The 17,220-nt window shown below is 34.0% G+C and overlaps 1 protein-coding gene across 1 annotated transcript in view; it reads left to right on the forward strand.

Moving 5' to 3' along the window:
• The first annotated feature begins 899 nt into the window (after positions 1-899).
• LOC129218265 (spermatogenesis-associated protein 13-like) overlaps positions 900-17,220 on the forward strand; it is a 156,470-nt gene continuing 140,149 nt past the window's right edge. The window contains 1 exon segment of the mRNA XM_054852491.1: positions 900-1,144. Within this exon segment, the coding sequence (XP_054708466.1) occupies positions 1,121-1,144 (24 nt within the window). The 5' untranslated portion in view covers positions 900-1,120.

A 17,220-nucleotide genomic window follows, 5' to 3' on the forward strand; every position in this document is an offset into this window, starting at 1 on the left:
TAGTATTCGTTGTAACGGGATTTCACTGTATAATTAAAATCTTAGCAATTACAGTGAAATCCCGTTACAACGAAGTTCAAGGAACCGCAAATTTTGTTCGTTGTTACGGGAATTTCATTATAGTGGAATTCAAGCAACGTATTAGAAATTGAATCGGGGCTGAAATTTTATTTCGTTGAAACGGGAATTTCGTTGTAATGGTATTCGTTGCAATGGAATTTCACTGTATATTTCAGAGGGGAAAATCGGCAAAGTTCGGCTATGGATAGATAGTTATAATCCTTCCTCAAAGTGTCTCCGCATAGAAATTACGCAACCGGAGACGGTTTGAAGGATGACGTCAATCGGAAGCGGTATGCTACCGATTTTTCCAGAATAGAGTCCTTATTTTCTCCCACACATTTCCGAAATCCTCTTTATTGTAGAGTTTTCAAAAGCGAGTGATAGATATTCTTCTTTTCAAAATCTTTATATACTTAAATATAGTTGTCAGGTTTCAAATCTCTACGTAATGATTTTGGTACTTTTTGGCTATGGGATCATTTATTGCTAGGGAACAATTATCCCCAGTTTCCCCTATTAGTAGCCTTGGTAGTTGCTGCTATACGGCATGATTTAGGGAAAAAATTCAATGAAAGCCTACCTAGGATGTTATCTTTAAACGCGTTTTACTCAAAACTTGAAAATGTCCACTTACATCCCTTTGTTTCTCACTGCCTCATATGGAGAAAAATTTTAGATGTTAAAATTATTTCAAGAAAAAAAAAAAAAAAAACTGGAATGATTGATTTTTTATTCATCGTTTAAATCATATCTTTTCAAACGAAGTTGGAAAGATAAAGTGAAGTTCGTAACAATGTAAAAGCCGTTTTAATTAATCTTTTTCTATTGGCATGGAAATGACGTAAACGCAACGGATAGAAAAACACGCACCGTGAAAATCCGTGCCGCCACATCGCCAATCAGCTGATTTGGCGAAGTATCCGTGTCTGACGTTGCAACCCTGTTGAGAGAATTAGCTCAAACATCTCGCAGATCCGACTTTCGTTTCGAGTTGAGGTGTGATGGTGGTTTCTCTGTCGCAAATTATACCGTATGTATACCATGGAATTTTGGAGTTATGAGATTCAAAGCAGCTCATTCGGTGAGTAAAATTTTATTCAATGTTTGCAGTTGTGCTTTCAATGTATTTGTTTCTCATAATTTGCATGATATGTTGCATTTCGAATGCAACACATGTTTGTTTGCTTTCGGCAAGTGTTTTGGTATCGCTCTGTCATAGTAACCATATTCGCTTAATGTTACTCCTATTTTATTTTAAGAGAATATGTTGATATTAAAAAAAAAAAGTGTTTTGAAATGAGGTGATGTGATTTTTTTTTAAATTGATTTGTTTTCATGAAAATGCATATTTTTTGAAAATAGATCTCAAAGAGCGCATGACATTTAGACGCCCATTATTTTGAAAAATAATGGTTTTTGAACGTATTGCGTGTTTGGCCAAAATCAAATATTTTTTCAATTACTTCTTATTTTCTTTTTCCTTAAAGAATAAAATACTTAATTATATTTGAAGAAATCATACTTTTAAAGAATAATTAAATTATGTATGCATGTAATAAACCAAGGCATTAAAAATCCCAACATAATGCAATATAACATACAAAAAAAAATAAAAAAAATAACTCAACGTAATCAACTCTGCTTGACTAACTACTCTTTGTTACATGTATTCGTTTTAACGTTCAAAAAGTGTTGTTGCACATATTTGCCTGTACGAGAAAGCTTCAAATATTTTTAAAAGTGTATAAATAAATATGTATAGTTTTTATTTACATATTACATTTAATTTTGAAAAAAAGTTCTTTTGTGGAGCAGAGATATTTTTAACCTCTCTACGAGCGTAATTCAAGCATTGAAAATCGGAAATACGCCTCAAAGATTTAGTCGCCTATTTTCAGGCTTTGTATTTTGATCTAGTGTAAGAACACTTATTTTTACGAATCTAAATTTTCGTGAAAATGTAGATAATGATGATTTCCAGAGCTGAAAATGTCGCGAATTTTACGTGAACAGAGCCAAAAATTGAAAAACCTTGAATGTGTCGCGAGGCTGAAATTTTCGCGTTTACGACGCGGTCGAAAAAATCGCGAAAATAGGTGCTTTTGTAGTAAAATACATCCTGGAGTAATAAAAAAAAATATTGAAAACTTTATTGCGCGTTTGAATGTTTTGTTACTTTAAAAAAAAAATCAACTATTCAAAATGTTAAAAGTCAAAACCGCAAAAGTCGCATCTACTCTTTTCTTATCTTCATTTTCATCCGTATAAAGCTATTTTTCGTGTTGAATCGATTAATTACAAGATGTTCACTGTTTTTGCATATATTTCATTCCTCTAAAATGAATTTTACGCCTGTAAAAAAGGAGTATTTCTTCGCCTATATTGCCGCCTATTTCATCTATTTGAGAAAAACCAAATGTGTGCAAGTATTTATTATTTTGCTTTTTCGCTTATTTTTAAATAATTTTTCATATAAATTGTTATCTTTTCTTTATCAAAATTGACGACGTAGGGTTCAGGGCACGTCTTTTCAAATTTTTTTTTCTTCGATTCTATTGAAATAGAAAATGAAATTCTAAATTCCGCCATTCTTTCCACAATGTATTTAATTTATATCTTTTACTATTGCTAATAGCAGTAGTGCGGAGTCGGAAAGAAAATAACAGACTCCGAGTCCGGGACTTTCAGAGCCTTCAACTCCGGCATCCTAAAATCATTCCGACATCGACATCTGACCCTGACTGCGTAGCGTTGACAGAGTTTCGACTCATAAATTTAAAAACCTTCGACTCAAAACTGCGACTAATTTGCAGGGTCGCCCAGAACTTAAGTTTTTGGGAGGGCGCAAATTCTCAATTTGCCGATTAGAATTCCAAATTTCACCGAATAATGATAATTTTGCCGAATGGAACTCCAAATTTTTCCGAAGGATGACAGTTTTGCAGAATAGGACTCCAAGTTTTGCCGAATAGTCAGAGAAAAGTTGCTAAATTAAGAAATTTTGGGAGGACACAGTGACCTCCCATCGAGACGCCCCTGTTCTTTTACCCCAAAATCATTCCGACTCCAACTCCGCAGCCCTAGCTGCAAGCATTACAGCTAAGAAACATCAAATATTGATACCTTATTAATCTTGGATATTGTCACATAACTTTTTTTTGTTTACATTCTTTCCTATTCAATGACCATATTATGTCAAGCATTCATGCAAGACTACATGCATATGAATAATCTCATAAATTTTTCTTCTTCCTCTTCATCACGCTTACTCGAAGAATAATGCCGACGAAGTTGCTTTTGTTCGTCCTCCTCGGAGATAAGGTTTGGAATGTGTAGGACAATTTTAGCTGCGTATTCGTTTTTTAGAGTTGGCGAAATCCGATGCTTGATGTGATTGACGTGTACTGCGTATTGAATGGCATAAAAAATGCGTTATGCGATATGCAAGCCCGTCGTCTCATTTTTTTTTTTTTTTTTTGGAGAGGGGAGACAAAGGGTGTGTACTCTGTTATGTTTGAAAAAACACCAAAATACAAACTTGCTCATAGGAAGTACACCGACCAGTGAAGGAACACCTCCAGTGAATTAGCAATTCGTAATTGAAAAAAAATTATTACATTTTTTTCGAAAAATTCTCTTGATTGAATTCTCTTCCTTCTATGCATTTCCAAAAACAAAACGACTTGAAAATGTTGTGTTTTTCCTCTTGCCGTTTTCATTCATAAAAAAGTGTCAAGGAGAAAAAAAACTTACAGGTGGCCATTTTAGGCTCGCAGGTGGGGCCTTATTTGTACAAAATGTTCGAGAAAAAAATATTTCACCTGTTATTCATGAAATATAGTTAACATACAGCTACATTAATATCCTTAATAAAGTAGTAATTGACTTATAATTAATGACGAATTCAACGCTACCTACAAGCCTACTAAAAATTAATCATATGCGCAGTGGAGAACCCAAAAAGTTTCATTAGAGCATAACATCGTTGGTCATCATTTTTTCATCATTCATCTTGCTGATGTAATTACTTGGCATTGAAATCTAACCAACTGTGACTAGTCATTAGATTTTTATAAAATAAAAATATTTTTTATTATATTTTGCTAGTTTATTATGACAGGCATGCAAATATGGGAAATTAAAGATGCTTATACTCAAATCGTGACATAGTATTTAAAGCTGTTTTATTAATTTGAAAAAAATTATTTTTATGCCAGTGCTGAAAATGATTTATCAAAGCTCAAAAACAATTTTAGATAATAGGTTTAAAATTTTGTATTGATCTTTATACAAAACTAGCTGTACCCGCACGGCGATGCCCGTGCTAAGAATTTAAAGGAAGTCCGTTGAATAAAAAAAATCCACGCCCCTCCACCCTGTTTGCCAAGTTCGCAGCGTACGGCGGCTGTTTAAATAAATTTGGCAACGGTATTAATTAATCAATATCTATCTTTTTCGTATTTTCTATACCTATTTCCAGTTGCGTTTACCCCTAATTAGGCAAAGAACGTGAAATTTCAGCTTAATTAGTTAATTATGAAAAAACTAATTAGAAATTTAGAATTCGGGCTTTGAGGTGCGGACCCCGCTGGTACGTTCGAATTTTGTGCCAAGCTTCAGGGCTGTAGGTGCTATGGGGTCTTCTAGCCATGGGGTACAAACAAAGAAAGAAAGAAACAAAGCATCACCTTTATATATATATATGTATAGATACCGAGCTGATCCGCAAAATTTCAAAATGCTCCTCAAAATCACCACAGATGCTCCTCAAATAGTTCCTACAAGGTTGGCGACCCTGGATCAGCAAATTCCAATGATAACATTTGGTTATAACACTCGTTATGAAATATTTTTCTTTCCACATTCTTCGAACGTTGTTGTAGTCTGGGAGTGCAGGTGCCTTGACCTGGTATTTAATGAGTATTTGAATAATAATAATGCATCGAAAATGGGATTCATCCCTAGAAGTAAATTATATGTAGTCAAGTACTAGCCAGTTAGTAAAAGAAAGGAAACTAACAAATGAAAGCGAACAATCGGGTAAAAATCTTCAAAGAGCTACCGCTCTGTGAAAGGGAAGTGCAGGAGGTAAACACTAATACAAATATTCTATGTAATGTCAACAAACCGTAACTACCCTGTAAGTATTTCATATTTGGCTATTCTCTTGGTTAACCTGAAGTTTTTTAGTATTCCAAACTTGCATTGGTCATTACTATGACCTAATGAGGTCTTACTGCATGGGGAAAAGTGTAGATGAATTTTTCGCTTGTTTATTATAGCCGACGTTAGCTTGTTTGGAAAACAAAACTTTGTTTTCGTTTTAAGAAATAATCACCTTCCATCTCTTACTAATATTCCTCTCCGACTCTTTTCGGAGAATAAAAGGTTGTTTTCTTTCCTTTTAAGTCATTGCCTTCGAAATTATATAGTCGCTTATTGTGTGTGTGCGTATGCAAAGAGACCGACAAAAATTGCAAAATCTTAAGTGTCATGAAAACGTTTTAGGCGCCAGAGCCTTTTGTTCTCATAGGAAAATTTAATGTAACATAGCCTCTGAAAGATTCTTGTTTTGAATAAACTAATTGCTCAGTCGGCCTGGGATTTGTCGGACCCTATATTTATACAGGGTGTTCCAAAAGGTCGTTTACAAACTTAACATGCTGGTGTGTCATATCATGATGAACAAGATTTACATATGAACATGTGTTCCCAAACGCAATGCTGGCGCACTACATGCACACAAAGTCAGACACTAACAGATGCACAACATGTCGCATATCTATTACAAAAAGACAGTTTTGCACAACATTTTAATTTTTAAGGAAAGCTTAAAGTAGTTGATAAAATTTCCGTCCTGTCAGCTCTCATAATCACGTTACAACGACAACGCAGCGATCGGTGAAATCTTGTCCGAATGGATCGTTATTACAACGGTCGGTACTTAGTCGTTGCGACGCGTGTATGACAGCTAAAGGCAGCAAATTTCAACAACAGCTATAAGCCTTCCTTGAAAACTAAAATGTTGCGTAACATCGTCTTTGTGTAATAAATATGCGACATGTTGTGCATCCTTTAGTGTCTGACTTTGTGTGTATGTAGTGTGCCAGCATTGTATTTTCGAACTTATGTTACTATGTAAATCTTGTTCTTCATGATATGACAGACCAGCATGTTAAGTTTGTAAACGACCTTTTGGGACACCCTGTATAGATACGTATATGTGTGATTGTAAAATATTTCCATTTAAAGAGTACCATCTCAGAATGAAGATTTGTTTCTCGTCGGCCTTTATAGATTAAACTTGGATGTAAACAAATATCAGAACGCAAATTTGCCATGAAGTTAATAATTACGAAATTGTTTCTCAAAAGCGTCATTTCTCTGAAAAGTAATTTACTGCGTCGCTATAGCTTTTAAAAACGCGCGGAATTTTATTTCAGAGTTAAATTTTCTCGATGACGATAATGTGCTTTTAAAATTATAAGTTGTGTACATTTTCTTGCTAAAACTTTTACCTCAGAATCAGACTAGCGTAAGTAAGCCAAAAATTGCAATTTTCAGTTTATTTATGCAGTGTACGTAGAATTCTATTCTGCATCGTTTCATATAAACGTAATTCTGAAAAATAAAAAAAAAAATTTTGTAATTATTTACCAGTGTTAAAATAGCGCAAGTCCCACCTTTGTATGCACCACGCAAACGTTTTTAATCTCTCCTGTAAATTACCGATTATGTGACTTGCGATAGTTTGGCTCTGAGTTACAGAAATAATTTCTAATTTCGAAGGACAGACGATGATAAAATTCAATTCCAAAAGTCGAGTGAATAAGAGTCGAATTCTTCAAAACCAGAAGCTGTAGTTTAGAACACTGGTTCTCAACCGGTGGTACGCGTACTGCTTCGGGTACTCGTAAATCTGTAAAGGGGTGTACGGTTAGCTATCAAAAAGCATCCAAAATATATTGATAATGCGAAGAATTTTAATCGGGACCAAACTTTGAGTAACGTCGTGTGATTCCACATTGAAGTAGAAGTATTGCAATGTACTTTGCTAATTAACTTATGGACTGGTATTGAAAAATAGCTCTACTGACATTGTTGTAAGTACGTTCTGAGGCTTACAGCAACTTACAACCGTGGGAAATGGTTTTCAAGTTTATGTTACTTGAAGAGCAAGTATAGGATTAAGCTTATGTTGTGGGAGATTTGCGGTTGTATTTGATAAAGCTGGAGCAAAATATTGATAAACTATTTAAAAAAAAAAAAAAAAAAACAGCTTTCATACCAATGTTCCTCCCAGACCTTTTTAATTTTATATCTGATTTTAAAAACTTTGTAATGAAATGTCATTAAAACAAAAATGTCTTGTTTTTTTTAACCGACTTCAAAAAGGAGGCGGTTATCAGTTCATAACGTATGTATGTTTTTTTTTTTTTTTGTTTGTCCACTCATAGCGTCTCACCTAGTGAACCGATTTTGATGATTCTTTTTTTAATGGATAGAGGATGGCTCAACTTAGGTCCCATTACTTTGTTTGACCATATTTGTTCTTTAGATAAAAAGTTATGGGCAAAAAACAGTAAATTTCCCTATTAAATGATTAAAATCATATTGTAGCGAACTTCGCTCTTTTCATCCGTGGATAACGGTGGCTCAGTGGTAGAATTCTCGTCTCCCACACGAGGAACCCGGGTTCAAATCCCGACTAGGACAAAGTGAATTTTACTAAAATTTCGTTTTTTTCTACTGTTTCCCGTATTTTCTCGAATGTTCTATTAATTTCTGTATCTTTTCAAATCTGAAAAGTTCCAGCACTTTTTCAAGTTGTATATAAGGAGATGTAACGTTCATTCGTAGTTCTGAATAAAGATCTCGAGTTGAGATTAACGAGTATTCGCTTCATTTGGTTTTCACATTGTCTTCGCTATCTTCATCTACGCGACAATATGAAACTCATTGTTATAAAAGTTTGGTGCCATATAACTGTAACATTAATAGTAATTGTAATGATAATTTTGAATAAAGGCTTTTCTAAAGCAATACAGTGATATAGAGCCGCACTTCTTACTAAGTAACTTCTTACTTTTACCGAAATATCTACATTTACACTAAAAAGAATGAAATAAAAAAATTTTGAAAAATAAAATAGAACCGACTTCAAAATTGCTCTAAAAAGTGAAAAATAATTTTATTCTTTAAACACCTTCGATAATACTTTTAAACATAATTTTTGAAGTTGGCGCAAAAACAAAAGGTAAAATCCATTGTAACCATGCATTATCAAAAAATCATCCAAACTTAGGAACGAAACATTTATATCGTTACTCAAATATGCTGTCATCAATGCGTAATGCATGTGGTAGTGAAGAAACTGGACCTGGTTAAATTTATACTTGTAGTTGAGTTATGGCTGTGAATGATTTTATTGATCGTTTTTGCGCCAACTTCAAAAATTATGTTTAAAAGTATTATCGAAGGTGTTTAAAGAATAAAATTATTTTTCACTTTTTAGAGCAATTTTGAAGTCGGTTCTATTTTATTTTTCAAAATTTTTTTTAGTAACATATTCTATGTGCTTTAGCTGTTTAACAGGGTTTAACTTAAATTACTTCAAAACATTTTAATAAAACGAGACTGTTTTTGTTAGTTATAAGCATAGTTATAGAGAAAAAGGGGTGCTTGAATTGGGAAAGGTTAAGAACCCCTGGTTTAGAAGACTACTCAGCTTTGTAATGCATCATGTGACGTCAGTGAATAAATATAACGTTTTACTTAATGTGCAAAAAGATGATACGCTTGAATGTTTTGAACCTTACTATTGTTTTAATTGTTTATTGTTGTCAAAAAGGATTCCTTCCGTTGTAATCTTCATCTAAGCTGTCAGTTTTGTTTCAGTTCTGGTTGAATTATTCTTATCTATACTAGGCTCTAAATTTGTTTTCTTTTCAGAGGAAATGTTTTTCCTGTCCGATATAATTATATTTAAACTGTCATTTCCTTTTCTTTTGATTTTAATGACTTTAAGTTGAAGGATAAATAAAAATTAATTTTTGAAATAACCATAATCAATCATTATTTATATTTCCCCTGTTCATCAAAATTTTCTTTATATTCTACAATAATTTATTGTCGTTTGAAATAAGTATTTATTAAACACGAGAGAAAATTCCCTTTCGGAAGCTGGGTATGCAATGCAGTTCATTATTTCAGTAATTTAGACTTTTTTTAATGAGAAATAGGATGGTAAAATTTTGCTTTAATTTTCGTCACTGATATGACAACGAAAAGTCAGTTGTAGCTTCAATTTAATATTATTGTTACTTATCCAGGAGAATATTCAGCTTTCTGACGTAATTCTAGCAGAGCAACTAATTGAAATTGCCACTTAGGCGGTTGAAAGTGATCAAAATGCGTCGATTTTCTTTCATTTCGCGAGTATAATTTCATGACTGTTAGGACGATAAAAATTAATGCCATCTCAGTTAGTTTACTTAGTGGGGAAGTTTTTTTTGTTTATTTACTTCTAATTAGAAATTGCTGGAACTAACTAACTAACGATATACGAGTAAGTGAATCAAATTATCGGTGATCTGAAATGAATTGCAGTTTTCGAATTGGTACTTATCTAAAATATGAAGATTGCGTATAATTGAGTGATGTATTTTTGTAAGTGTAAGTAAGCTATTATTAATTAGCAATTTTATCTCACTTCACTGGTAGTAGACGTTCCCCCAAGTCCTTCCCTCAAGACGTACAGATGTGATTTATATTTATTTTTCTCAATTACAAAAGACTCTCCGAACGATATTTGTGAATGAAAGTATGTCTATATTTTGTTGTTAACCCAATCAAAATGTTTTCATTGTGTTTACTGAAGGTGGATTCTGTGGTTAGCCCTCGATCTTAGCTAAATAGCGACATGAGGAATTGTCCGCCATCTTGGGGCTTAATGCCGGGTGTTCTTCCTATGTTTACTATGATAACTCTTCAAGAATCTAGAAATCTTTATTCATGAAGCATTGATAACGAACCACAATCAGGAAGCAAAATACTCTACTTCATCATAACAGACATAAGAAGAACGCCGGCGTTTAGCCCCAACATGGCGGGCAATTCCTCCTGTCGCCATTTAAGCTACGATCAAAAACTTTAGTATAAATCAATCTCATGGTTGAGACTCCTTCATTTCTTTAAAAGAAGTATTTAATTGTTCCAACCCGAATTATCCATGCCCATCTTTTCATTTCTTGGAGATATATTCCAGGCCTCTATTGATTTGAACAACTGATATTTCTGAGCACATTGTACAAGTGTACATTCTCTGTTGTAAGACAATCCGAATTTCTACTGTGACGTAAGAAAATGTATAATTTTTTTTCCCCAATTTTATCCGCGTTGCGCTTTTCCGATGGAATGTTCCAGCCCATGCCTCGCCAGCCCCCACTGCGAAATAAATTTAGTGCCATGCAAGAATTAAATGAGGGTCGATACTTGATACTCAAAGGATATACTCTGAAGTACTGAGGGTGATACCGTGGTGGCCTGATCGGTTAGACGTTACCTTTCGTTCGAAAATCATCCGTGCGCGCTAATACTGACCGGTGCGTGCAAAATTTGTCGTGATTACAAAGTTCTCTTAGTTCCCATTCCAAATTGATACCATTGGAGAGTGCTGGACCAGGGGCTGTTCTGCTTGTGGTCTGGATCAAAACGAGCCGTCTTCAGGCCCCATCCAACCGATTTTAACCATTTGCGTGGGTACGTGCAGTGGTACGTGCGGGGGATCCTGAAGTGGGGTGTAGTATAGCGGTAAAAAGACTTGCTTTACCTAACTTGTACGATGTATTATTCATTTTTGACTTCTATCTAGTATGAAGAGTTTGAGCTGCGTAGAAATGGAAACTAAAGGTCTTGTTTCGTTGCCCATTCTTATGCCGCGCAGTGAGAATGTCATTTAGAACCCTGTCTCTCACTCCCGAAACATCACCCACGCTTTTATTTTCCCGTTGGAAGCTAAAATATCAGACTGGAATGTTGTTTTAGTCCAGTTCTTGTTTCCCACTTCTTTTTTCGGTCCGCCGCAGATCAGGACGATCTGTTTTGTTTGCCGAAAGCGAAGTAGAACGCGAGGTGTGGTATTTGGATTGCGGTGAAGAAAAGAAAAACTTCCTTCGATGAGGATAGGATAGCGTAATTGGGAAAGCTCTTTTGTTAATTCCCTTGTTTTCCTTTCGAAACATCGATTTCTTAGAGCACTGAAAACTGGCAAAGTAAAACTGTAAGAACAGGAAATGGGGAAATGTTGCTTAATGGAGAGAGCGTAAACATTCAGTTTTTTTTTTCATTAATTTAAGATTATGTAACTGATATGTCAGAGTGAACCGAGTGGTCTTATCTTATACCTGTGATAACAATTCAAGTACTTTCCATGCTCAGCAAATGCATTTTCAAATTTTCTATGTTAAAATCGTTATTAGCTCGATGGTACTGAATCTCTTGCCGTGGTAAAGAATCGTGTAACTGCACAGCTTCAAGTAAGGAATGCGTCAGCTTTTTCTCATGCAAGTGAATGCATGAGTATTGAATTGTTTCGGATCAAAAATGAAAAGAACTGCAAAATTGTATATCTGCAAGTAAGAAATGTTTAATCATTTTTCATTCACAACTATGCACTAATTTGATTTGAATCAATACGTGGATATTGAGTTGTTTCGGATACAACATTTGTTTTTCTTCAAGAAGTGAGTTTAGTTACTTGCTACCGTTTTTTTTTACTTAAATACTAGCTGCGAATCCCGGCGTTGCATGGTCTTCTCGAAAATTTGTGTCAAGTGACGTATGTTCGAAAATCACGCTTAAGTGAAAGGGGAAGGGGTAAAATGTCCCGTCAACATGTCAAAAGAGGAATTTTATGACTCACAGTTCAAATTAATGCCTCTTTGGACTTTTTTAAATTCCAAATACCTCTTTTTTGAATTCCTGAGCATCAAAGGATCTGTACCAAATCTGGCAACGACCCGAAGTAAGCTGTGGATTTGCATGAGGAACATACAAACACTCGTCTGCACCCATTTATATATATATATATATATATATATATATATATATATATATATATATATATATATATATATATATATATATATATAATGAACTTAATCTTCTAACGGCACAACTTCAAGTAAAGAATGTTTAGACTGTTTTATTGAAATTAATGCATGAATCTTGAGGTGTTTCGGTTCAAACATTGAAAAAAAAAAAAAAAAAAAAAAAAACTGCTGAAGTGCTGATCTACAAGTAAGAAATGTCTGATCTTAATCCTCAATTGGTGCTACCTAGTGTTTGATATTTTATACTAGCCGCCTGCGGCGACCAGCTGGTTCGCCTTCTTACGCCATTCACCTTTTTATGCAAGCAGCCGCCTACGGCGGCTGTTTGGCTAACTTGTCATTTACCATTTTAATTCAAGTTTGCCTCCTTTGGCGGCTGTTTAAATCAATTTGGCAGCAGTATTAATCAATCCATCTCTATCTTTTTTTGTGACATTCACATTTTTACGCCAAGATTAACGCCTTCGGCGGCTATCTATCTTTACGATCTATCTCTAAAATTTCTTATCCATCTCTATTTATTTTAACCTCCCAGCTCATTTCCTAATAAAAACAAAGATCACTCAAAAAACTGCTTTTTTATTTAAGTAGAGCAAAAAAAAAAGTTATCTCCAAAATTCCCCGTGGTGTGCCAAAAGTAACAAAGTAAAGTAAGTGACAAAGAAAAAAAAATCTCGCTGTTTTTATTGAATTAAATGCGCACAACTATGAAATGTAACGTAATATCGAAACAGCAAAACGTCCAGCTTGGGGGGGGGGGGGGGGGGGAGATGGAAAATTAAATAAATGCATTCCCTAAATTAAACAAGAAAAAAAAGCAAGTGCTGCCTGAAAAACACGTGGTCATCACGTCATAAAATGTAGAAGTAAGCTATATAGTAAAAAAAAAAAAAAAAAAAGATTAACATTGTTTGCAATTAAGATTCCGTCGTAAATAACGAATCGAAATCCAAGTAGTGACGTCAAAGGCATAAAAGATTGAAGAACGCTTTTTTCGACTGATGCGTGAAAGGACATGATGTGTTCAGCATTAAAAATATTGTAAAAAAAAAACTATTGCGTATTTTTAAGAACTTTTTTCTTTTGAAGAGGGCGAAATGGTTTTACTATTACCAACTTAAATTTCAGAAATGAGGCTTTGATACTTCTCGCAGGATGATATTAGAAAAGAATAAAACCCAGGAAAACATGCAAATTAAAGGTTTTTTCAAAAATTCATAAAAAATACAAAAATTGCTCTATCTTCAAAATTTTTTTGTTCATCATATTTAAAATTAAATTTCCGACACTATAGTATAAAAAATACTTGTCTGGCACGATTGGTTCGGGGTCTATGAGGTTAAAAGTACTAAAAGGTGCTAAAAATCACATAAAACATTAAATAACTTTTTTTCTAATTAAAATATCAAAAATCGAAGCCCGAGGTGCACAACTTCAGCAAAAACTACACCTGTATACCAAATTTCATCTTTCTAGGCCTTACCGTTTTCCCGGGATGCGCGCTACACACACACAAACATCTTATTTTATTATATGTATAGATTTAGTACATATTTCAAGTATAAATATAGAATAAGAATGGCTCGGCTATCAGTCATTTTCTGAATTTCATCAGTAAATTTGTCTTCATTAATGAGGACAATCTAAGCACGCCATTCTTTTAAAATTCGCACCTGTGAGTTTCGTCTTCCGGAAAGTGATATAATTTTTGATACAGCATGTTCTGTAATTTTTGACCTCAAAAATTATAAGACTCTTTGAATCTGGTAACAAAGATGACATTTTAGAGCGTATGTCATATGAGGAATTTTCCCTACATTTTGATGATTACTTAGTTTTTTAGAACATTGATTCGATTCATTTTGGTGTTAAAATATCGCATATAAATTTTGCAAAACTTAGCTTAACTTGGAAACATATTATTAACTTTCTTTTGATCCTGTTTTAATGCATAACTATGAAATGTTATGTTAGGACATGAAGAATATTATGTTAGGAACTTGAAGTACATGAAGGATAGCGCGTGGAAAACCCTGAAACATCTTTACGTAATCAATTCGAAAATCTGAACTTGCATGCATTGCTTTTTATAGCTTTTGTTACGAACTAATTCTTGTTCTTCATCAAAGTGCAAAATGTAGAAAGCAGTGTTTTTTATTTTTGTTAAAAACTGCTCACGTAGAACAGCACATTATTTCGACAATTGAATTGCAAAAATATGTTTAAAACTTTTTGCGTGTCTTTTTCAATGTTCTAAAGTGGTACTATTTCGCTATTTTCTCTTTCTTCCCTTTTCTTTTTGAATATTTTTGTTCTCAAAAAACATCATAATTCAACCATTTTTTTCCTCCCCTTGATAGAATTGTGACACGTTTAGAATACATCCTTCCATACTATCCTTTTGCTCTTAGCATTCAAATGCGTTTAGACCTTACAGAGTTATCAGTGTTACATATGTTCCCCTCCTCATTTTCCCCCTTTCTCGACTCCTCCTGTAAATGACAGTTTTGAAATATAGGGTTACAAACCCCCTGCCTTCCTCTTTTCCACACGTCTTTTCGTCCGTCCACCCCCTTCCTAACTGACACATTCTTTTTTCTTTCCTTCTGGTTTTGTGGAGTTTTCTGTGGATTATCTGATGTGGTAATTCCCACACTCATTTCTGTTTCAGACTTAAGCATTTGGCTGTCTGTAACTGTAATTGAATCAGAGTTATGGTTTTCGACAAAATCTAAATAATTAGATTCTGTCGAAAGCAGGCCTCGATTAACCTCTGAAGTTAGAGAAGCTCAGTCTCATTTTGATGTCCCCCTACTCTTTGTTTGGAGATTTTTCTAAATTTTTCACTCAATGAAAGCAAACTCACTGATGCAACCCCTCCCCTTTCCCCTACTGGTATTAAAAATTTTTTTATACATTACATATGGTTGCATTGAAATCCTACAATTAATGATTAATAGCAAAATAGTAGAGATTTTTAATTGCAGATAGCAGTGGTGTCGCTACGGGGGGGGAGGGGGCGATTTGCCGCGGCTGACACCCGAAGTGGAATTGCAAGTTTTGACAAAAATGAAGCTAAAATGCATTTTTAAAACTTCAAATTTGACGATTTTCCGGGGGAAAACCCCCCGGACCCTCCTTATTTCCACCCATCGTTATGAGGTAAGCACTATACTCGGGATTAGGTTCATATTGTCAGTACGTAGACCTAGTAGTGAAATGACTTCCTCTTATACCAAAAACGGAACCCCATTATCTTTCCCTGTGTTTGAGATACGTTCGAAATAATTAAGGGGCATCAATTTCATACACCCGTTTACTTTTATGTACTTGCAACGCAACGGCTCTGCACATATGCGTCTAGGGCAAAATATATATAAAAGCATAGTTTCTTTTGTCTGTTGTACATTATCCCAATTAAAATTGAAACACAAAACGTAGTTCTTTCAGAAAATTGTATGAATTTCATGTTTACATAAAATATTATAACCTTTTTTTTTTGCGTTTGTAGGAGGGCGGGTGACACCACAAATTACCGCCCCGGGTGTCACCCATGCTAGGTACCCACTGCAGATAGTAACTGAAGCAGTTTATGAACAAGCACGATTGCTTATTGTTTTCACTTGACCGTCCTTTGATTTTATTTTTCTATGCTTATAATAAAAACTCCTCTGGTGCAAGGGACTCCACGAGCAGATCCCTTCCTCTGGACAGTGGCGTCCATGTGCCTCGAAATCGAATTATTAAAAACGACCTTCTCGACTTAACACAATCCTTTTTACGCGGAAACAGTATGCTGTAAATGACATCCAGCATTCACCGCCTGGCATTTATTTGAATTTTGACGAGGTACCCTGTTAAATCATTGGAAAATTTTATTCCTTTTCGTTGCAGTAGATTGTTTCCTCATTATGTTGCGTTATAAAATGCTCTGTTGTCTTTTTAATGACTCAAACTTCTAAAAAAAATGGTTTAAGAGGCAAAACTATTAATCAACATCATTCGTTGGAAAATCGAAAAATTTACAAATTCACTTCTTAAAAAAATAGACATCCAATACAAAGTAATCGATAGACCAACAGATGTTTTATTGTAATAAATAACTGAAAGGTGTATCTAAAAATGTGCAAACTAAAAAGGAAAAAATCCCACTTTTTTATATTATCATAATCGATAGTAAATGCAGTGACTTTTTTTGTTCCATCGTTTTCTATTTACATATTTTAAAAATTATCTGCTTTCAAAGAAATCTACTTTATTTTTATCTGCAGGAGACATCATCAGTGATGATCGATTATTGATGATGTCAGTGCTGAAAATCTGCTATCACAGGAAAAAGACTCGACATAAGCATTTTTTTCGGGAAATTAAGCAAGTGATCTACGAAAATCGAAAATAGTTCCGTGTTGTTTGCTCTCTATTCTATATTTTGTTAAATATTCTTTATATTTCTTACAATGCTTTTAAAATACAAATTGTTAAGTTTATATGATAGGTGAAATAGTTTTAAAGTTTCTGTAAGCTTTCTTTAAAAGAAGGAAAAAGCATTTTAAGTCAAAATAGGTTGCACTTTAGGAGAAAATTTTGATCGATAGCAATAGTTACGCAATTATAACTTTTAGCAAATTTCATTTTATTTTAAATTCGTTCGGTTAAAATTTGCTTCAGATTTTTTTTTCTTTTTATTCTCAATTGTTTTCCGTTTTTAACACTTCAGCGTTTTTCAATACAAAATTCCCTCCATGTTTAATACTTCTTACTGATTTAACTTTAAAATAAAAATATAAAAGCTTATTTAAGACATAGTGAATTGTGCTTCAGCAAGAATGGGATAAATGATTCTTTGTTAATATGAGCAAGACATAAATGTCTCGGTTTAAAAGAAGAATTAAAATGTTTTTAGAAAAAATTACTGAGTTACAAAACATCAGATTTTTTTAAATGCATAGTTGGGTGTATTAAAATATGAACAAAGTGTATTCACGTCAAAAATACCTCTTAGCTGTGTCGAGGAGGCAGAGGCCTTCATTTAAACACACCAAGT

This window comes from Uloborus diversus, chromosome 3 (genome assembly GCF_026930045.1).
Source record: "Uloborus diversus isolate 005 chromosome 3, Udiv.v.3.1, whole genome shotgun sequence".
Classification (NCBI taxonomy): domain Eukaryota; kingdom Metazoa; phylum Arthropoda; class Arachnida; order Araneae; family Uloboridae; genus Uloborus; species Uloborus diversus.